General features: G+C 41.6%; 1 protein-coding gene across 5 annotated transcripts in view; it reads right to left on the reverse strand.

Moving 5' to 3' along the window:
- Window positions 1-24255, reverse strand: part of PRKCD (protein kinase C delta) — a 127289-nt gene that overhangs the window by 37323 nt on the left and 65711 nt on the right. For 4 of the 5 annotated variants that reach the window (XM_084634058.1, XM_084634059.1, XM_084634055.1 and 1 more), the window contains exons 2-4: window positions 13674-13810; window positions 7006-7205; window positions 196-256 (exon numbers count right to left, since the gene is read on the reverse strand). In XM_084634058.1, the coding sequence (XP_084490184.1) occupies window positions 196-256; window positions 7006-7205; window positions 13674-13788 (376 nt within the window). In that variant the 5' untranslated portion in view covers window positions 13789-13810. Of the gene's footprint in view, window positions 1-195; window positions 257-7005; window positions 7206-13673; window positions 13811-17279; window positions 17435-24255 lie in introns of all 5 variants that reach the window. The other variant, XM_084634057.1, reaches the window with a different exon arrangement.

The raw sequence follows: 24255 nt of genomic DNA on the forward strand, positions 1-24255 counted from the left end.
GATATGCACCCAAGACTGGTTTTGCATAAAGTGATGGAATTACAAAGGCATAACTTCATACATTAGAAAATTCCACAGAGTACAATTTTTCTGGAAGAATGCACTTTCCACAATGTAATTTCATTCGTAGAAAACAAAATATAAGAAAAATGTTACAAATGTTGGTACTTGACAAAAATAAAAAGTTTACTTTACCTGCATCTTCTAGAAGATATTGCACAGCCATCAATACCTTCCCTTGAGGTTGTAAGTCAAGCTGTGAGAGGAAAGATACCAACAGTGAATTATTGGGTTGATAAGATAATTGCAGTGATTTAGTTTAATTGATATTTTTCAATAGAATTAGAAAGTGTCATTTAAGTAAAATTACAGGATAATGACTTTGGAAACAGGGATATTTCTCCATACCCCTTGTATTTCATTGCAGTGACAATGACAACTTTATTTCTTTTTATCTCTTCTTGCCTCTTTCATTGCTTTGATGAACCAGTGTCCGCCAGACCATGCAATACGGTCAAAGTGTTGAGTTTTTTTATTTTGTTTCTGCTGTAATCAAGACAACTGACTGAGTGGTTACTTTTTTATTTTCTTAATTTTGATTTACACTGATCTTCCTGCTGACATAGGCCACCAATACGATAAGCAGCAGAGGAGTTAGGGACAACTCCAGTGCAGTGTGACAAACTTCAGAGACTTGTTTTTCCAAAACATGTTCAGATCACTCTTTTAAGTCATCTATACAGAGCATGCACCATAGCTATTAAACCTAAGGCTGGTGTGAGCATTCTTCTGGGTCAATAAAAGTACATCCTGTTGGTACTCTAACTGCTTTTCTATCCCTTGCTGAATTACAAAGATGGTACCTCATCCTTTCCTAAAGCTGAACTTTTTTTGTTCAGTGAGGGGTTCCATCATTCTCCTATCCCTCGCGTCCAGGATACCTTCCAGTATCTTCATCCCATACAACAACAGCTTTATCCATCAATAGTTTCTATGTTCATGGATGCTTCCCTTCTTATGTATTAGGACCAGCATAACCTGGCACCTGTCTTCAGGAATTCTCTTGTCTTGCCATATGATTTTAACCAATCTATTTTCTCTCTCTCTTGCCCAAGACTTTCATCAAGCCCACCATCACTTCATCAGGTCCCACTATCTTACCACTCTTCATTTCCTGGATTGCATTTCTGACTTTCTCCTCTGTTATATCAGGGCCAGGCATCACATAAGGATCACTAGGGAGCTGGATGGTAGAAGGAAATGTAGTGGGAGAATAGAGTTTTTCATGCCTAGGTCACTGGTTAAAGTCAGACGATGATTGTTAATGACCAAAAGTCATTACCATGTGATGAATGTTTGGTGGTCTATGTAAAGTTAGTGGTGGACAAGGATTCACACGGCAACTCCTATTAGGTGGCAGTCTCTGCAGGCAGACCTAAGACAGATCTGTGGAGACTGAACTACCTTCTCATCCCTAGATATGGTCCCTTCAGGTCAGGATTGAAGCAATATGGAGGAAGCTTGCACAGCTGCTGCCTGCACTGTACCTGTTGCATGGTAATAGAAGACTTCAGTCTACAATGCTGTCTATAAAGCACCATTCACCTGCGCTCAAATTCACCCTTTTTCTTATTTTTAACTTCCAAAAAACAAAACTTGCAGGTCTGAAGAACTGCAGGGAACCCAAGGTCACTGTGCAAAGTTTGAAAGTGTTACATTGGAATACAAAGGGTGAACAAATCCTCTAATATTGTAACCCAGCAATATATGTAAATGAAATTAGAATTAAGCATGTTTTAATAAAGTTGTCCTCTAAAACCTGTTTGGCCCATTATCTTATATACCTCTGTAAGTTTAAAGTGCATATTGCTACCATATTGGGTGTGTAGCACTGTGTATCTTGCATCAATGGATTAACATGCCATCTTGGACTCACACTCTAGACAACTCTCTCTCTCTCCTCACCCCGTTTCCCATGTTATCATTTACTACTATTTATAGTATGGTAGTGTCCAAAATCCACAACCAATATCAGGGCCTGAACAGTGCTCAGTACAGTGCAAACACACACGAAGACATGGTCAGGAATGTCATTTTCCTTTTCATTGCTCTTCACTGGCCTCTACTGTTTTTCTGGATGGTCAGTCTGGGTTGGGGAAGAACCTAATGGTTAAGGCTCCCTCTCTCCCCTTCAGCAAGGTGAGGAGAGGCCGCTGAGTGCAGCGGCATCCATTTTCAGAACATTAGTGGAGCAATACAATCAAGCCTCAGCCAGTGGTGAAATATCCTGTGTTGCACCATTTAGATTTTGCTGTGCCTGTATTACTGGGTGCAGTTAAAATACTTGTTGCCACACTGATTGGAATCTGCTGAGAGCCAAGTCCTGCTCTGTGCTACAGAAACGTACTTGTAGAAGCTGCAAAAGGCCTTCCTGTACCCAACAGATACACGTAACAACCCCCTGGGCCTATATAAATAGCATTCAGAAAGGGCTAAGAGGGGCCCATGAAGCCACCACATCTGCTTCCCAAAGGGGGAATGGTTTGTTGCTTATGGATGTAACCAGACCACCTTCCCAACCCTCTGCCTTTAAGCGCATATACTGCAGTGTGTTGCACAAACTAAGAAATGATGCACACCACTCACTCCTCTTCAGAGCAGCAACAAGAACACTCCCCACTATTGTTTTCCACCAACTGTCCTGAGCCATCCTGCCATGCACTGGCAGGAGGGCTCTGGAACTCACTGCGCAAGCTGGTACTTGTTTGTCGTCCCCCCCCACAAAGACACCCAGTGGTACGCTCCCTCCTTGAGTATTTGAGTTCTGGGAAAACCTAACTGCTTTGATGCAAGCTTTAAACGTCAGAATAACATGTTGTGAAAGGCAGAGACCTGCCACATGGATATCACACTCCACCCTGAAATCATCAATCTACCAAGACTACCCCGAACTGGAACTGAACTATCTGTACTCTCCAAGGAACTGAATGTCTTCTAAACTGGATACCATACTAACATGTGGAGAACTACAGACATTCCTCTGCCGGCTCTGCCTCAAGGACTTCTTTCAGAACAAAGACGACACCCCCCCCACAACTACCTCATTCCCACAGATAGTCACAAAAAAAGAACCCTCCCACAGCGGACGAAAGCACAGACTGGATCATTACATTGACCGCTTCAGGAACAAAAAAAAAAATCGACTGAAATCCTCAACAGAACATCACATTCACCACCATCTCTCCATTACTCAAAGAACAGCTATACCATCCCTGAAATTCAACCAGCACACAGTGATCTAATCAGCACACAAATTGGGCACCACTGTAGTCCTTAATCAGATGGCTATGCCAATGAGGCCAACAGACACTCTCTGACCCCACCTTCTATAAAGAACTCAAAGACCACCCCACACCACAATTTACACAGGAATTTAAAGACACCATCAAATCCTTCCCCAAACATCTCTCAGAAAAACTACCATCTCATCCCCCATGATCCACCTAAGGAACATTCTACTTGCGTCCCAAGATACACAAACAAGGGAAACCAGGCAGACCCATATCTCACAATGGCACTTTTACTCAAGAAATATCAGGATGCACAAAACCATCCTCAAACCACTCACCACAAAAGGCCAGCTTCCTCCAAGACACTATCAACTTCCTCCAGAAATTCCATCAACCTCCCCCAGAACACCATCCTTGCCAACATAGATGTCATCTCCCTATACACCAGTATCCCTCACCATGCTAGTATCACTGCCTGCCTCAAATACCTAAAAGATAATGTACAGTGCTCAGAAATCCACTCTCAACAAACATCACCAAACTCATCCATTTCATCCTTCACATTTAACAACAGTTTGTCCAAACCACGGGAACAGCCTTGGGTATTAGGATGGCTCCCCAGTCTGCCAACCTCTTCAACGGCCACCTCAAGGAAGAATTTCTGGAAAAATGCACCATAAAACAAAGATATGCCTGAGATACATTAATGATTTCTTCATCCTCTGGACAGATGGGCTAAGCTCCCTCATGAAGTTGTGATGGAAATCTAACAACCACCATGCATCCATCAAACTCACTCTAGAACACTCCCATACTAGTATTGACATCCTGGACACCAACAGCAGCTTCAAAAATGGAACCCTATAATTGACTATATACAGGAAACTCATGGATCACCACACTTCCCTCCTCAGATCCAGTAACCACCCCAGACACACCAAGAAAATGGTTATCTACAGCCAGGCACTCAGATACTGCAGAATTTGCTCCAAAGAGGAAGTCTGGGATACACTAAATGCACTTAAAACTGCCTTCACTTCTCTCCACAGAGAAGTAGATCACATCATGGAACAGACCATCCAAATGCCCTGAGAGAACCTGCTTCAATAAATAAAAAAACCTCACTGATTGCAAACCCCTATTTGTCACCTACCACTCCACACTAGAATCCATAGGGGGTAACGTCAAAAAATTACAACCCATACCTGATGGGGACCATATCCCACTTCCCACACTTCTGGACTTCAAACAACCCCCCAACTTCACCAAGATCATCATTACAAGAAAGCTACCGGCAGAACAGGACACACTAACTAAAAGTGGCACGAGAGCCGGCCAGAGCAGCAGATACAAAACCTGTAGACATCTCTCCACTGCTACGATGATCAATACACGCCACAGCACATCTTTCAAGATCAACAGGCCCCACGCATACCTATTGCAACCTGTGGTGCACCTCATCCAGTGCATCAAAGGCCCCCATGACAGCTAGGTGGATGAAAGCGGACAATCACTATGCTCTTGAATAAACTCACACAGAGAAATGATGAGACAAAAACACAATATCACCCACGGACAAACACTTTTCACAATGCAACATACTGACCTCTCAGTCCTTTCCTCAAACGAAACCTGCGTAATACCTTCAAAAGACAAGCATTGGAACTTAAATTCATAACTCTGCTAGAAACTAAAAACCACAGACTTAAAGACACTGGTTTTATGGCTCTTTACCACAATTTGTAACACACTCTACTGCCTGTTAACTCTTAATTGCCCACTTCATTTTAAGTGGACTCCTACCGCATGCGTGCGCCCCTTATGCTTAACTATCTGTCCCACTTTGTAATTAGCTTAGATGAACTGGTTACCTTCCTCAGACCTGAAGGAGAGCTGTGTGAAGCATAAAAGCTTGTCCCTTCCGCCACCAAAAGTTGGGCCAATAAAAGCTTACCTCACGTATCTTGTCTCTCTCACAGGCAGAGACAGACAGGTTCCTGTTTTATCAGACACAGCAGCCTTCCGGTAGAGCTCTCTGAGGTCCACTTCTACCCTTACATGCATATTGGGTGCAATCTATACTTTCTTACTGGGTATGATCATAATTGGGTGCCCCCAACCATATAAATGGAGAGTTCCCATCCAAATTATGGCAAGCATAAGCATTTCCCTCTGCTTATAGACTCTGCATTATTAAGCATGTATTTCTGAACGGCTGATTTAATATGTGGAGACCCTCTAATGTTTTAAACATGGATTATATGCCACTGCTGTAAGTAATGAGAACAAGCTCTTCAAAATACCAAAAAATTCTGTTGGATGCTGCTCACTCATCTTGACCTTGAGAAATACAGAAACTCTGTATTATGGGACTAGGGGCTAGTCTACCTCAGTAAATGAGGAAAAAGGGGAAATCACAAATGCATTTAAAATATTTCCTTGTTCACTTCCAACGTATGAAGCTATGAAAATGTAGAAGGGGAAGCGGTTTTGTAATATGACATAGTTGGGATTTTACTTAATGAAAATCAATTAAGTCAAATTAATCAAATGAAAGCATCAATATATTAAATATTAGAGATGGACCCAGGCTGAAATGTTTGAATTCTGATCTGAACTTCACCAGAGTTTTCGATGTTCAGATCCGGGGTTCTGATCCCATTTCTATTGAAAACATAATTTTGAATGTTTCCATTCTTTTGTCACTTGAGGTTTTCAGTGTCTACCCAGAATCATTTCCAAAATGATTAACTCAGACTCAGAACTGTGCTTAGGAAATTTGTTAAATGTCATGAAGCAACTATGAAAGTTTTGATAAATTTTATATTGCCTAACTTGAAGCCATTTTAAACACAAGGTTCCCCTACTTTGTTATTTTTCTATGCTTGAGTTAAGGTTTTATGGGAGAACTCATTTAGTAAAATAATATATATGGAGACCACAGGACTACTGAGAAAACATTTAACCTTTTGAGATAAACCAGACCCTCATCCCGTAAGACGCAGCTGCTCTTCACTCAAGGGCAAGATGAGACAGTGAATCCAAACACTTTTTAAAAATTTAAATTTATTTATTTAATGGAGAAGTTTTAATAAGTTTACAAATCATTTGCCATGTAAATAGCAGAGACAAAATGATAATCATTGCAACAGTGAATTGCAACAGTGAGCTTTTGTTTAGAAACAAGGCATTCAAAATTGCATTTGTAAACAGAACTCTTCACATATGTCACAGGACATGAGGGCAATAAAGGATGATAGAATAGCAGGGGGTCAGGAAGGAAGGAAACAACTTGTTCCAGCACAAGTAGACATTATTTTTGAAAAGCAAAATACAAAATTAAAGAGATTTAGAATTAGCTTCACTTTTCATCATATACAGGTTAATTGTGATAATCCAACTCTATTAACATATATGCTGATCACACTCATAGTCTGTGGTACTTTTTAAGATAAATTCTGAGTGTGATATGGGTCATTATTTTTAGACACTGAAGCCTAGGATTTTACTATCAACTTCACGGACACTGATATTCCATTATTTACATCATTAGCAATTCTAAAATAACTGTCTTAGTTAGACTGCCATGCATGTCAAAAGGGAGCAAACACTCATATTTTAAAAGTGAAATGGCATGTCTGTTCAGCTTGAGTGAAATCAAACAAGACAAAAAACACAAATGAGTGATTTTGAATGGATTCATCTTTACACTTACCCAGAACTCTGCTTTGCCGTTGCCCTTCTTGCATCTCTCTGCCAAGACTGATACCCCTACGGTCACCTCGGACAGTGGGTCTTCTGCTGCCTTCATGAGAACAATTTGAATGACACGTCCTTCATAGATGTGGGCATCAAAGGAAGATTTCCATTCTGGGTACATGGTGGGTTTCCTCTGAACCAAAGTTTTCCCCCTCTCTGAAAACGGCACAGAAAGTGAGGTAAGTGATAAGTGATGGCTCTACATAGGACAATATCTGATTTGACTTTAAATGGAAAAACAACAATATTGAGATGACCCTCACTATGAAATCATAAGCAGGAGAGAACCTCAGAAAGCATGAGGTTGTGGTTGCCACCCAGGAAAGCACCAAAATATTCCAACATTGGTAAACTCTCTGATCCTTGAGAGTTATGTTTATTCACATATCAGTTATAGCACAGCCACCAGCAGTGAAAGTGCTAACGCGCATCAACTTGGATCTAGAGGGAAGAGCTATATCAGACGGTAGTTCAGTGTCCATGGACATTCAGTTCAGTCTTTAGACTGTTTGCTGAAAATGCCCAGAAGGTGTTAGTTTATTGTGTGATGGGGATTAGATCACCAGCTTCTCATGTCAGGCATCCACCACTACATGACAAATTAAGAGATGTTTAATGCTGGCTTAGTTTGAATTCCAACTGGTGGCCTGAAGCTGAAAAATCTCATTAACTAGTTTCCTAACCTATTCTGGCATTCTTCTCACAGTTCTATTCAGAAGCAGCACAGGGAAAAGTCACCCTTAACAGTACTGTGGTCTGATCAGTCATGATTTCTACAGCTTTCAAAGTATTGCAAGTCCTCCCTCCTCCTGTACAGCATGCATGGACTTCAATTATTATTATTATTATTTGTATTACCATGGTGCAGAGAAGTCTTAGTCACAGACTGGGATTCTCCTGTGCTAATGCTGTACAAACCAGAACAAGAGCACAACCCATACCCAAAGAAGTTAGGCCATGATCTTCCTCCCATCAAAGTAACTGGTAGAAGTCCTGTTTACTCCGAGGGAAGGATTGGGCCCTTATTATCTAAACACCTTTCTGAAGCATGAATTCCAAGTTAAGTTTATATTAATTCAATAACAGTTAGTTTGATGCACTCTGCTCATTGTGATGAGCTGTCCAAACAGCAGTAAAGAATAACATCTTAGTATTTCTTTATTAGGGAATGCCTGCCAAGAACAGCATTACAAATTACAGCTTTGACAAGTAAGCTTAAGTCTGCTTGCCAAAAGGCATTCTCAAAATGTTCACGAACAGCCACCTGAATATCTCCTGCATTTTGTTATGACCTTCTGTTTTTTCTCCCTTTACTTGTATTCAAAAGCTTTTACCTGGAATTTGAAGAGTCTTGTAGACAGCTAATCACAGCAAAGGTTTCAATTAATCAAACGTTCTTTCCAGAACTCTGCACTCTCTATAGCTACTATGAAGGTTTTTAGATAAACATATGGTGAGAGTAACTATAGAAAGCCCTAAGTTAGACAGAACTTTTATTATAATCCTAAAGGATCTTCTCATACCCATGTTTTTCTTCTCCAACATCACTGTCATCTTTCAAACAAAAGATAGGAATGACTAACTGGCGATATACATGGTTGTACTAATTAGTTGTAAGGGTTTCTGTTCAACCATAACACACTCCCTAGTGTCTATGGGATGAGCATGCTATCTCACCATTGCCTGAAGTTTCTGCTGCACTGGGCAATAAGAAACTGGCCATCAAGACCAGGTCTTCTACATGGCACATCCAGTAGACCGGCCTAGTCATCTGATTGTTAAAAACTGAATGTTGTCATCAGAAAGCACAGTACTATAGAACGTTGCCCCTGGAACATCAGAAAAAGAACATTAATGGAGAGAACCTTCAACCCCATAGGGGTTACAGTGGATGAGAAGCTGGATATGAGTCAACAGCGTGCCCTTGTTGCTAAGAAGGCCAATGGCATTTTGGGCTGTGCAAGTAGGGGCATTGCCAGCAAATCGAGGGACGTGATCGTTCCCCTCTATTCAACATTGGTGAGGCCCCATCTGGAGTACTGTGTCCAGTTTTGGGCCCCACACTACAAGAAGGACGTGGAAAAATTGGAAAGCGTCCAGCAGAGAGCAACAAAAATGATTAGGGGACTGGAACACATGACTTATGAGGAGAGGCTGAGAGAACTGGGATTGTTTAGTCTGCGGAAGAGAAGAATAAGGGGGGATTTGATAGCTGCTTTCAACTACCTGAAAGGGGGTTCCAAAGAGGATGGATCTAGACTGTTCTCAGTGGTAGCAGATGACAGAACAAGGAGTAATGGTCTCAAGTTGCAGTGGGGGAGGTTTAGGTTGGATATTAGGAAAAACTTTTTCACTAGGAGGGTGGTGAAGCACTGGAACGCATTACCTAGGGAGGTGGTGGAATCTCCTTCCTTAGAAGTTTTTAAGGTCAAGCTTCACAAAGCCCTGGCTGGGATGATTTAGTTGGGGATTGGTCCTGCTTTGAGCAGGGGGTTGGACTAGATGACCTCCTGGGGTTCCTTCCAACCCTGATATTCTATGATTCTATGATCCAATATAAAGAGAAATATATGCATCTGTCATAAATATAAAGGGACGGGTAACCACCTTTCTGTATACAGAACTATAAAATCCCTCCTGCTCAGAGACAAAACCCTTTCACCTGTAAAGGTTTAAGAAGCTAGGATAACCTCACTGGCACCTGACCAAAATGACCAATGAGGAGACAAGTTACTTTCAAAGCTGGAGGTTGGGGGGGAAACAAAGGGTCTGTCTGTCTGTGTGATGCTTTTGCTGGGACCAGGTCAGGAATGCTCTTCAGAACTTCTGTTCAGTTAGTAAGTAATCTAGCTAGAAATGCGTTAGATTTCCTTTTGTTCAAATGGCTGGTAAATAAGCTGTGCTGAATGGAATGTAAATTCCTGTTTCTGTGTCTTTTTGTAACTTAAGGTTTTGCCTAGAGGGATTCTCTATGTTTTGAATCTGATTACCCTGTAAGGTATTTACCTTCCTGATTTTACAGAGGTGATTCTTTTACTTTTTCTTTAATTAAAATTCTTCTTCTAAGATCCTGATTGCTTTTTCATTGTTCTTAAGATCCAAGGGTTTGGGTCTGTGTTCACCTATGCAAATTGGTGAGAATTTTTATCAAGCCTTCCCCAGGAAAGGGGGTGTAGGGCTTGAGGGGATATTTTGGGGGGAAGACATCTCCAAGTGGGCTCTTTCCCTGTTCTTTGTTTAACATGCTTGGTGGTGGCAGCATAGGATTCAAGGACAAGGCAAAATTTTCATGTTCATGCATATTGACTCTGTGTGACTCGGCCAGAGGGCTGAGCCACTGAAGACCTACCTGACAAGGGCTACAGCTGACGGGGGGATGGGGGGGGAGGGCACACAATGAAGAGAGGGTGTGCAGGTTCGCACCCACCTGACAGGAGGCTCTCAACCCCCCTGGTGAGCCTCTTTTTTCCAACCCCATTAAAACAGGATTTTCAAAGGGAGGTTGCTGGATCTTGTTCTGAGTCACCTTACTGCCTGTGACCCTAAGAACCACTCAATACCAACTGACAAAAGGGTTCATTGTTCTGTAACAGTAACTTCTGACTGGCTTGACAAACTCACTACACCCACCACATTGCACAAATACTATGAAAGCAAAGACCATCAAATGAGGTCTCTACTAAAAGCTTATGTCATACTCTTAACATCCCTTGCTAGCTGCAACTCCAAGTGTGATTTGGCCTTCCTGATTTCACTCCTGCATGCATGAGCAATATTTTTATACTCCTCCCTGATCATTTGTCCAACCTTCCACTTCTTGTAAGCTTCTTTTTTGTGTTTAAGATCAGCAAGGATTTCACTGTTAAGTCAAGCTGGTCACCTGCCATATTTACTATTCTTTCTACACATCTGCAACCTCAATAAGGATTCTTTAAAATACAGCCAGCTCTCCTGGACTCCTTTCCCCCTCATGTTATTCTCCTAGGGGATTCTGCCCATCAGTTCCCTGAGGGAGTCAAAGTCTGCTTTTCTGAAGTCCAGGGTCCGTATTCTGCTGCTCTCCTTTCTTCCTTGTGTCAGGATCCTGAACTCGACCATCTCATGGTCACTGCCTCCCAAGTTCCAATCCACTTTTGCTTCCCCTACTAATTCTTTCCGGTTTGTGAGCAGCAGGTCAAGAAGAGCTCTCCCCCAGTTGGTTCCTCCAGCACTTGCACCAGGAAATTGTCCCCTACACCTTCCAAAAACTTCCTGGATTGTCTGTGCACTGCTGTATTGCTCTTCCAGCAGATATCAGGGTGATGGAAGTCTCCCATGACAACCAGGGCCTAGATGCATGCCAGTCCCCAAACCCTCTTGAAGCATTCCCCTGTATGGCCAGCACTTAGTCACTGGACACACTCAGCAATTCCCAGGTAAGCTGTCCTCCAAGGAAGCAGTACACACATGAGTACACACACTTTGATTCAACTATAATATTACACCATAGAGAGATACTTATAGTGAAAACAATCATAAGTTTATTATCAAAAGGCTAACATTTAGTGAGTAAGGATAATGATGGAAACAGAAACACACTTCATAGAGTCCCAACTTAACTTCATCAGGCTAAAACCTTTGTCTAAAATAGTTTTTCAGCTAAAGTAATCTCTCAGAGTCTCCAGCCAGCATGGCTGGGATCCCTCTCTTATGAATTGAAAAAGCACTGACCTTTTTGCTTTCTCAGTGAAGGACAAAAAGGTGTCCTTTTTGCCTTCCCCTTGTATCTGCAAAGTTCATTGTTTTGTCTCCAGAGTCAGAATGACAATTGTGGTTTATTCCCATGTGTGCTGACTCCATGTTGCCTTCACATTTAGTTGGGGATTGGTCCTGCTTTGAGCAGGGGGTTGGACTAGATGACCTCCTGAGGTCCCTTCCAACTCTGATATTCTATGATTCTAGGCACACAAGGGCTGGCAGAGCCCTGAGGAGATTGTTTGGGTAGCTAACATCCAGTTAAGCACAAAGAAATCTCTCTCTTCTACTGAGGCAGGAAGGTAACAAGGTGACTCACAATTCTGGGTACCCCGAGAAAGCATCATACTGCCCCACCCTGGTGTGTTGTTACTTGACCCTACAGCAGAGCAGCGGTGTAGGACCACACTCTGTGCAGAACCAGTCACTGCATCTCCAAAAAAACTCCTCAAAAAGTCCAACAAGGTTCAAGAGGCTTCAGAGAAGAGCAATGAGACTGATGAAAGGCCTGGAAAAAAACCTCTCATGAAGAGAGATTGAAAAAATTGGGATTGTTTATTTTAGAAAGGAGACAAGTAAGAGACATGGTAAAAGTAGATAAAATCAGGAGTGCCTGTTCTTCCTGTCACAGAACAGGAACAAGGGGATGTGCAAGGAACTGGAATGGTTAAGACATTCAAAATGGAGAGAAGGAAACACTTTCACACAGCACGCGGAATTTACTGCGACAGGAAATCACTGAGGCCAAGGATTTAGCAAGATTCAAAAAAGGATTGGATATTTATGCAGGTAACAAGAATATTCAGTTATAGTTAATTCGAACAATTTTTTGGGAGAGATGTAAAACCTCATTTGTCAGGTCTTAAGACAATCTCTACCAATTATAGATTGTGGAGAAGATTATCCCACATCTGCCTACTGTGGTGTTTCTTGTTATTTCTCTGAGGCATCTAGTGCTGGCAACTGTCAGAGATAGAATAACGGCCCTTGGGTATGATATGGCATAGCAATTCCTATGATTTTACTGCCCACTCAATGCAGCTATTATGAGCAACCACTAGATAAATATCATAGGAAGAAATGGGCCTAAATTCTTGTGAGAGGAAGACAGTTTCTACAGGCCTCTAAATCCTTCAAAAATGTTAATTCTTTTTTGTTTAGTACAGACATACTGTACTAATTTAATTCTGAAATGAAGGTCAAAGAACTTGTGTTCCCCCACCGCATAGGTAATTATTATTGTTTGTGTTGCATTAACATGTCACAGGGACATGTTCACATGGAGTATAATTAGCTCCATACAAATTAATTCCTATCAAGAACCCTTGGTGATGATGATAAACCAAAATTTCCCACTAACTTATATTTCATTTAACACACTGCAGCTATTTACTGTCCTGCATTTGAGAAAAAGGGCTCTCATCCCAATGCAATGTAGAGTGCTCTTCCAGTATACATACCACAGTTCTCCCCAAACTTTCAGGTAAGCATATTTTACCAATTAGCATGCAGAGAGCGGATTTGCAAACGTTAGCTCATTAGCTAGTCACCACAACAACCTATGCAAATAGGACAATTAGAAAGTTTTGCCACATACATTTCTTTTTTGTAGAGAAATAGGAAATTAATAAGGAAGGATTTGATCCTGCAAAGTGCTGAGCAATCTGGGCCACATCCAGCAAAAGCATGGACTCCACAGAAGTCAATGGAACTTCTCACTTTTCTTTAAGTGAAGCCAACACACCTAAGTGCTTTGCAGGATCAGGACAAGAGCGCTCAGCACCTTGCAGGACTGAGTCTTGAGTCCTGCAGCCCTGCCACAGCACGTGTGTAGAGTATGTAATTTCTAAAGCATATTCAAGTCTAGAAATGTGTCAGTCATTACTGTACCTGTTGTCAAGGCTTCTTTCATCTTTATAGCGCAGAAGGGCTGCAGCTGCTCCCCTTCATTCTGCACTGGTCCCAGCTCAAATGAGTTGAAAGATATCCTTAAGAAGGGAGCCATTGCTCACAACAGTGGCACAAATCTAGGTGAACAAAAGAAAATATAAATCCTAAAATAAAAAATTGGGTTGAAGCAGATAAGAAAACCAAAATCTAATATGAGGTGCTTCAATCAAAGTGACCCCAAATCCAGTCTCTAAATTTGCCCTTACAACTTTTGCTAATGCATCTATTTGAATGTGCAAAACTTGCATGGTAAAAATTTAAGGGCACTTTTTGAGAGCACAACCGTAGAACTGAAGTAGATTATAATAAAGCCACATTATTAGATATTGCTAAGAGGATATTTTAACCAGACAAGTTTGAAGAGACCTCCTTCCCAATATGTCCAAATCACAGTCACAACCTCTTCAGCCCCTTTGAATACATAAGGCTGTGCAGCATATTGTTAATAGATTAACTTTGATAAGCTCCATACCAATAGAAGCGCTTAGTTAATGGATTAACTAAGCGCTTCTGTTGGTATGGAGTTTAACATCAAAGCTACAGAAACACTCAACGTAGACCTCTATGAACTACAAAACTGAACTGTAACCCAAATATAATGACCTTACATGTGCATTAAACTTGTTGAGATTCCACTGCCTTGAATGCATTTATCTGTTAAGACTAACAAAGTTATGATTTTTTTTGGAAGCACTTATGTGATCTGACAAAGTGGATGTGACCAACTATCATGTGGCATATTGGCTCACTTGGCATAATCAGAGATGTTCACTTTTTAAAAAGTGCTTTCTTCTAGTTGGAAGTTTCTCTCAGAAGTTTGCCTGCTCTACTCCTGGGGGAATTCTGTGCCACTGTGTATGCACAGAATTTATGTCCCCTGCAGATTTCTTTACTTCCCCACAGAAAAATGTCTTTCTGATAGGGAAGCAAAGGGAAGCCACAAGAGCAGACATGTGACCCTCCCCAGCAGCATGTTTCGAGTGCCCAGGGCAGCCGGCAGAGACGTAAAATCACCGTGGGGCAGAGGGTGGGACTGGGGAAGACCCGGCTGGTGGCTCCTACCCAGTGCCAGCTGCTAGTCCTGGCTTGACAGGACAGGACTTCCTCTTCCCCTGCACAGCATCCAGAGCCGGGTCAGACCCACCCCCAGATTTCTCTCCCAGATGCAGGAAGCTCTACAAATTCACTCCCCACACACCCGCTTCCTGCGCCCATCACTTCTCAGCTCCAGGGAGAGGGATCCCTCTACAGGTAGCTGCTCCCCCATCTGCCCAACCCCCATGCATCCAGTCACCCTCATACTTAGACCCTCCTGCTGAGCCTCACCCCACTTGCACTCAGAACCCCCGCGATGAACTCCACTCCCTCTGCACCTGGACCACCCTGACGAGCCACCCATACCTGGATCCCCACCTCACCTAGCCCCAACCAGCTGCACTTGGATCCCCACCCCAGTGAGCCCCACTTCCTCAGCATCTGGACCCTCTACTGAGCCCCCCACACCCACACTCCCCCTGCCGAGCTCTATCCCCCCCACACCCAGACCTCATCCTGCTGAGTGCCAACCACATTCACCTGGACCCCCCCTGCAGAGTCCCCTTACCGTTGCATTCAGAACGCCCCCCAACAAGCCTCTGTGCATCCAGATCCCCCCAGCACCCAGATCCTCCACTGAGATGCCCACATCCAGACTGCCCCACATAGAACTCTATCAACCCACACCTGGATCCCCCCCCCCCCACTAAGCCCGTCCACACTTGGATTCTGCCTTGCTGAGCCTGCCTGCCCACACCTGGTACACCTAGCATGGAGGGGCAGGGCCCTAGGATGCTTTTGGGGCAGGCCCGGCCCTTGCGCTGTGTCAGGGTTGGGTGCAACCTCACCGCTGAGTCAGTGTCTGGGGGGAGGGAAGGAGGAACTGCACAGTGATCTCCCACCTCCATGCAGCCAGTGGCCTGTGCTCCCCAACGCCATGATGGAACCTCCACATTTATTTGACAAATAAAATTTGCAGAATTTTAAAATATTGCGTGCAGAATTTATTATTATTATTTTTTGGTGCAGAATTTAATTTTTTGGTGTAGCATGCCCCCAGGAGTAGTGCTCTACCTACCCCTTTAATCCACACATCCAAGGACTGAAGATGACAAACCTTGTCTTACATAACTGTTTCATTAATCATGGGAATACAGAATGTCTTCTCTTCTAGTTGCTATGCGGTCCTGCCAAGGCACAGCTACATTGCCAATTCTCTGTGCAACCTCAAGAGGTAGGTAGTCAATGCAGAAAGGGACATAACTTCTGTCATTTAATACATTGCCTCCATTTGCAGAAGCACTGATGAACTGCTGAATCTACAGTAAGATTTCCTACATTGTTTTGGAAAGATCTGTCTTGACTAGTCAGGATAATTCCTCCTGCCAAACAGTGTTAAATAATCACTGAATACAGGTGCCTTTTCAACATTAAAAACATGCTGTTTAAATAAGTGGCCCATACATCACTAGTCCATGTTTACTTTCGCACTTTCCTACATGCTTAGTACAGAAATATTTCCTTCACACTCTTGCTTTCATCTTTTCCAGTAACACTGATTCATTCATTATTACTCCAAGACTTTTCGCCTATTCAGTTAGCACTATGGCAGCTTTGCAAAAGGTACCTTTAAATATAGACTTCAGACTATATATACATTTCTATCATTTTCTTTGGCTTTAAGCTAGTTCTGAGGAGTTTAGAACATTACAACTTCAGTAGAGGTCTAGCCATCAGCTCAAGCTCAACATGACTAAAACAGGGGTTTTAATCTATCTCCTCTCTCAAACACTGTGGACACCATCACCATTTACCTGTCATTCAGGCCCATAGTTTGGGTGTCATCTTGACTTGGACCTCTCTCTCTAGGCCTTCACATACAGGCTATTTCTAAATCTTGCTGTTTCTTTCTTCATAACATCTGTATATTACAGCGTTTCCTATCCATCTAAGTCAGTTAAAACTCTCATACAGTCTCTTATCTCATGTCTCAATTATTGCTACATCCTTTTCTCTGTCCACCGAGTTCACAACTAAACCTTGAGTACTCAATGTTTGTTTTATCCTTCACAGAGACACTGATAAAAAAAACCAAATACAACTATGAATTGTTTTGAAATAATGGAGAGACGAAGAACCTGAAACTGTCAACACTTCTCTGATTCAGGAAGAATAAAGAAAATAAATCTAAAATTAATTTATGGTCCTGAGGTCTGAAAATTCATAATACAATGGAACACCACGCTGAATAATCATAGAAAAAGTTTTGTTTGCTTACCTAATTTTATTGTCAAATGAGGTTTCCTTTCTAAAGGGACATTGGAGGACATGGAGGCTGCTGTGAAAACCATTTATTGGTCTGTCATTACATTTTACATTTCTTCTGTTAGGGAATTGAGACCTGATTCTGATCTCACCTACACTATTCTAAATCTACACTAACTCCATTGTGTAAAACTGGTGTGAACAAGATCAGAATCATGCCCTTCATGTTTGAAATCTAGAACTTACCAGTGCACTCCACTGAACGCTTTAACTTAAGACAAGATTCTTCAGTAATCCGGATTTTAGGTCAGGAGACCTGTGTTCTATTCATGACTCTGCTGCTGACCTGTTTGGTGACCTTGTGCAAGTTACTACGCCTAGCCGTGCCTTGGTTTCCCCATCTGTAAAATGGGAACAACAACACTGACTTCATTTATAAAGCTCTTTGAGATCTAGTGATGAAAAGTGCTATATAAGAGGTAAGTGTTCAGGGTCCTGAATTTCAGAGGTTAGCTGCTCAGCACTTCTGCAAAAGTCAGACCACATTAAGATTTATTTTTTGAAAAATAAATTAAAACAATGAGGCACCCCAAATTAAGTCACTTTTGAAAATTTAGGTTAGGATTTTGCAAAGCTTGGAAAATCTAACTTGGCTTCCACTGAGCTATCATTTTCTGATAGGTCATTGTAACTGAACATATATCCAATGATATGTTCAATTCATACCATCATTATATGTTGCATAGTTTCAAATCCTCAGAAATAAACTTAAATGTCAAAGTGGTTTATTTTTCTAGGTTAGGAAAACAATCCAATTTAAAAAAATTAAGCAACACAGGGTTTGCAGACAAGATATAACAACTGGTGCTTCAAGTCTCATGCCCTGCCTCAAGCAGTGGCCACCAACTTGATGCTTCAGTTTAAAAAAAGGGGGGGGGGTGCGTGTGTAAAAAAGCCATAATGCACTTAGCCAATTGTGTATGTGTGTGGGGAGGAATTTCTTCCTGAACCCTGCAATTATGAGCTCATGACTTTTGTCTTAGCAAGCCTAATAAAAGTTATCACTCATCAAATTATCCAGCTCCTTTTAAAATTTAGCTCCAGCAGGAGAGTTTGATCTCCTGAAGCTCTGAATCCCACAGGCTGACTCCAAGCTCTGAAAAATTATTTCCTGTTATTGGCTTTAAATTTACCCAGCATTAATTTCAGCAAGTGACCCCTTGTTCAAGTGTGCCAGCATAAGAGAGGATGGATGAGATTTTAACTATACATACACCGTTCTTTAAAGAACCTGAACTACTTTCCCTCTCCTCTCCCGTCAATGCTAATTAATTCTGTTTTTTATAGACTCATATGTATTTCTATCTCTGTTGACCTTCTTTGGACCTTTACAATTTTATTAACTAGAGAGAGGGGCATAGTTTTCAATTGCAAGTAATGTGTCAGTTTGACCCGATCAAACTAAATTTTCCCAGTGTGGTAGTGTTTTGCCTTTAGTTAGATTCACTATCAATTATATTGCAAGCTATTGAGGACAAGCACTTTGTTTTCATATTTGTACTCATACATAGTTGTGACTGGCTGACTGTTAGAAAAATATAAATGCTGCTAAATAATACATTTCCCTAGAAAACAAATGAGGTTCACTAATTTGTAATTCCCAGAGTTCCTCTTGGCTCTGGTCCCTCCCCGCCCCTCTGGCACAGGCACTAAATTCTTCAGGAACAGTTGCTATTTTCAAAGCTGCATTGAATAACCGTGTGAGAATCTCTTTACCACTTCTTTGTCGCACTTTATTTCCTTCAGAAACAAGAAGGTCTGATGATTTATTACACTTGAGTTTTTCAAATTGCTCCATAATCAATATTCTTCTAGACTTATACGTGTGTCAAGGCCACACAATGCTCTCCAATAAGTGGTGCCTTTGGGAAAAAGACATTATCCCATCACTGACAGTCAAGAATAAGGCAAAATATTTCAATTAACTTTTCTACTATTTTGTTATACTCCCTGTGATAATCTAGAAGGCCTATGGTATCTTTAGGCTTCTTGGTTCTCATACATCTATGTGTGAAGAATATTGGTTTTCCCTGCTCTGGCTCTCATCGGGGTTGCCAGCTTTCACAATGTTAATGTGACTCCTTTAGTATTTGGTGTTTTCTTAAATCTCCGGCTCTCGGATTCAAGAGACTCAATGGAAGTGTAAGCCTTTGGTTTGTTAAACAGGGTTCTAGTCCTCAAAGTCATGGGATCAGCAAGGAAAACTACCTTATTGAGGTCAGAACATGTAGGGATAAAGTGAGACAGGCTAAAAGTCAAGTAGAGTTGGACCTTGCAAAGGGAATTAAAACCAATAGTAAAAGGTTCTATAGCCACATAAATAAGAAGAAAACAAAGAAAGAAGAAGTCGGGCCGCTAAACACTGAGGATGGAGTGGAGGTCAATGATAATCTAGGCATGGTCCAATGTCTAAACAAATTTGCCTCAGTCTTTAATAAGGCCAAAGAGGATCTTAGGGATAATGGCAGCATGACAAATGGGAATGAGGATATGGAGGTAGATATTACCACATCTGAGGTAGAAGCGAAATTCAAACAGATTAATGGGACTAAATCGGCAGGCCCAGATAATAATCTTCATCCAAGAATATTAAAGGAATTGGCACCCGAAATTGCAAGCCCATTAGCAAGAATTTTTAATGAATCTGTAAACTCAGGGGTTGTACCGTATGATTGGAGAATTGCTAACATAGTTCCTATTTTTAAGAAAGGGAAAAAGGGTGATCTGGGTAACTATAGGGCTGTTAATTTGACATCTGTAGTATGCAAGGTCTTGGAAAAAATTTTGAAGGAGAAAGGACATTGAAGTCAATGGTAAATGGGACAAAATACAATATGATTTTACAAAAGGTAGATCATGCCAAACCAACCTGATCTCCTTCTTTGAGAAAGTAACAGATTTTTTAAACAAAGGAAATGCAGTGGATCTAATTTACCTAGATTTCAGTAAGGCGTTTGATACCGTGACACATGGGGAATTAGTTAAATTGGAAAAGATGGGGATCAATATGAAAATTGAAAGGTGGATAAGGAATTGGTTAAAGGGGGGACTACAATGGGTTCTACTGAAAGGTGAACTGTCAGGCTGGAGGGAACTTACCAGTGGAGTTCCTCAAGGATTGGTTTTGGGACCAATCTTATTTAACCTTTTTATTACTGACCTCGGCACAAAAAATGGGAGTGTGCTAATAAAGTTTGCGGATGATACAAAGCTGGGAGGTATTGCCAATTTAGAGAAGGACAGGAATATCATACAGGAGGATCTGGATGACCTTGTGAACTGGAGTAATAGTAATAGGATGAAATTTAGTGAGAAGTGTAAGGTCATGCATTTAGGGATTAACAACAAGCATTTTAGTTATAAGCTTGGGATGCATCAATTAGAAGTAATGGAGGAGGAGAAGGACTTTGGAGTATAGGTTGATCATAGGATGACTATGAGCCGCCATTGTGATATGGCTGTGAAAAAAGCAAATGTGGTCTTGAGGTGCATCAGGAGAGATATTTCCAGTAGCGATAAGGAGGTTTTAGTACCGTTATACGAGGCACTGGTGAGACCTCACCTGGAATACTGCGTGTAGTTCTGGTCTCCCATGTTTAAGAAGGATGAATTCAAACTGGAACAGGTTCAGAGAAGGGCTACTAGGATGATCCGAGGAATGGAAAACTTGTCTTATGAAAGGAGACTCAAGGAGCTTTGAGGACTTCAATAGCTCAGACATAGATGAGAGGTTTTTCGCAGGAGTGGGTGGGTGAAATTCTGTGGCCTGCGTTGTGCAGGAGGTCAGACTAGATGATCATAATGGTCCCTTCTGACCTTGTATCGATGAATCTATGAAAAAAGCTTGAAAATGCAAAGCATGTGCTCAGAAACCAGAGGGAAAATAAAAAGAACCCAAAATAAATTTTAAAAATATCTCATAATTTAAGGTTTCAGAGTAACACAGTAACAGCTGTGTTAGTCTGTATCTGCAAACAAGAGGACTTGTGGCACCTTAGAGACTAACAAATTTATTAGAGCATAAGCTTTCGTGGGCTACAGCCCACTTCATCAGATGCACTGAATGGAACATATAGGAAGAAGATATACACACACACACACACACAGATAAGTTGGAAGTTGCCATACAAACTGTGAGAGGCTAATCAATTAAGATGAGCTATTATTAGCAGGAGAAAAAAAACTTTTGTAATGATAATCAAGATGGCCCAATTAGACAGTTGACAAGAAGGTGTGAGGATACTTAACATGTGGAAATAGATTCATAATTTAAGTCACTCATGATTTTTTGGGCCTGACTCACCACTTTCACTGGTTATAATCGGCAATACTACTATATGATCATCATATCAGGTCTTTATCCTTTATCTTGAAATTGTACCTTACTCGACATTGTTTGTGTTCCATTTCATTTGTATTTTTCAGGCCCTTTTTCAATATTTTTAAACTACATTTTTAAGTTCTAAGCAGCCTGTGCATGTCGCTTAACCAGAGAAAGGTATAACATGATCCAATTGCTTGAAGTTGAAGCTAGACAAATGCATACTGGAAATAAGATGTACATTTTTTTAAAACCACATTCTTCATCATAGCCCCCAAAACAAGATACAGCATACTGCCATTTATCTGAAACCCTATCATCCAAACCTCCACATTATCCAAAGTCTTTTTGTCCCCACCCCCAAAACAACTGCCTACATGCAACACCCCAGGCGGCCTGCAATGCCCCACTTAGCCACCCTGCGGCATGCACATCTCTCCCCCAACCTCCTCGTCCCCTGTGGAATTTGTGTCATAGCTCTGGCTGTTGCAGCACTGAGGTGCCCACCCAGCTCCTTCTTCAGTGTGACCTCCATGCCCCGTCCCCAGCAGCCTCCAGAAGCCAGTGCTAGGGTATGCATGCACTGACCCAAGCAGCCACAGAAGGAGCCTGGGTGATAGGGAGTCTGCTGCCTTACTATTACTTCATAGTGGCAACAGGAAAGTCTATACCATGAAATTTAGACTGAGGCTCACAATCCGCAAGTGGCTCTTTAATACGTTTCCTCCAGCTCTTTCCTGCATATAATATTGAAACACTGTGATTTAATTATTAACCAGTCAGGATGCCTTTACTATGTTAACAACCATTTGTAGTTGGTTATTATTATATTGGTTGTAAAATATTATTCTCACAGCAATATGACTAACCACGTATTATTATTTTATCAACTAGAATTGGTTAGTAACATAGTATAATATAATATAGAAAAACTAAGTATTTCCCATCATACTGTTTAAATACGAACATATAGTACTATAATAAACGAAACACTGAATTCACACTCCTGTGGCTCTTTTGGGTAATGCTGATCACTGATTTGACTCTTGAACCAAGAGATCTGAGTATCACTGGTCTATACCCTGTCCAGCTGTTTATGACTGCAAAGGAGAGTGCTGGGGGGACTGGGGCAAGAGGCTACTCTCTTGATTATCTGAACTCCCAATTATCCTAATAAAATCCTCTCTCCTTCACTGCCCCCTCTCACCTCCACCCTGCTCTCATCCTTCGCCTCTTTCCCTCCTGTCATAAATATAAAGGGAAGGGTAAACCCCTTTGAAATCCCTCCTGGCCAGGGGAAAGCTCCTCTCACCTGTAAAGGGTTAAGAAGCTAAAGGTAACCTCGCTGGCACCTGACCAAAATGACCAATGAGGAGACAAGATACTTTCAAAAGCTGGGAGGAGGGAGAGAAACAAAGGGTCTGTGTCTGTCTGTATGCTGCTTTTGCCAGGGACAGAACAGGAATGGAGTCTTAGAACTTTTAGTAAGTAATCTAGCTAGGTATGTGTTAGATTATGATTTCTTTAAATGGCTGAGAAAAGAATTGTGCTGAATAGAATAACTATTTCTGTCTATGTATCTTTTTTGTAACTTAAGGTTTTGCCTAGAGGGGTTCTCTATGTTTTTGAATCTAATTACCCTGTAAGATATCTACCATCCTGATTTTACAGGGGGGATTTCTTTATTTCTATTTACTTCTATTTTTTATTAAAAGTCTTCTTGTAAAAACTGAATGCTTTTTCATTGTTCTCAGATCCAAGGGTTTGGGTCTGTGGTCACCTATGCAAATTGGTGAGGCTTTTTATCCAACATTTCCCAGGAAAGGGGGGGTGCAAGTGTTGGGAGGATTGTTCATTGTTCTTAAGATCCAAGGGTCTGGGTCTGTAGTCACCTAGGCAAATTGGTGAGGCTTTTTACCAAACCTTGTCCAGGAAGTGGGGTGCAAGGTTTTGGGAAGTATTTTGGGGGGAAGGACGCGTCCAAACAGCTCTTCCCCAGTAACCAGTATTAGTTTGGTGGTGGTAGCGGCCAGTCCAAGGACAACGGGTGGAATATTTTGTACCTTGGGGAAGTTTTGACCTAAGCTGGTAAAGATAAGCTTAGGAGGTTTTTCATGCAGGTCCCCACATCTGTACCCTAGAGTTCAGAGTGGGGGAGGAACCTTGACACCTCCCCATCCTCTCTCCTCCACCCCACCCTACCCCATCTTTTCCCCTCCAGTCCATCTTCCTCCCTTCCCAGCTGGGTGATTTAGGCAGCCCCTGGAAAAGCGTATGAAAAAGTGTCTCTGTAGGCAAGTGTGTGCATGCATGCATGGTATGTGTGTAAGAGACTGTGTGTCTAAACTCTAAAAGAAATGTATTATTTCTTAAAAAATGAATGTTGTTGATTAGTAATTGCAGAAGAGCCAATGTATCACACATTTCTCCCCACCTTTGTCAAGCGACATTATAAACTCTTTGTAGCAGACTCTCTCTTTTTATGTGTATGTCCAGCACTTACCACCCTGGAGCCCTGATCTTAGTTGGGGTCTCTGGGCACTAAATAACAATTGTAATATTAAATAATGTGGAATTGTGTGTGTTAGTGCATGCTAGATGTGCACACATGAATACACGTGTGTATCTGCATGTAGGTGTGGGAGTCAGTTTCTACAGACTTATTTATATAGGTATCACAGGCATTTCTGTGGTTGTGCTCTATGGATTTGTATTTGGGCTTCAAGAGTGGGCCTTTAATGGACCCACTGCAGCTATGATAATGTGTGGTCCTAATTCCACACAGAAAATTACAATAACTTTAGTGGACAAAAAACATGGAGCTGGCTATAAAAAATGGGA

Source organism: Lepidochelys olivacea (assembly GCF_965140295.1).
Source record: "Lepidochelys olivacea isolate rLepOli2 genome assembly, chromosome: 7".
NCBI classification, from domain to species: domain Eukaryota; kingdom Metazoa; phylum Chordata; order Testudines; family Cheloniidae; genus Lepidochelys; species Lepidochelys olivacea.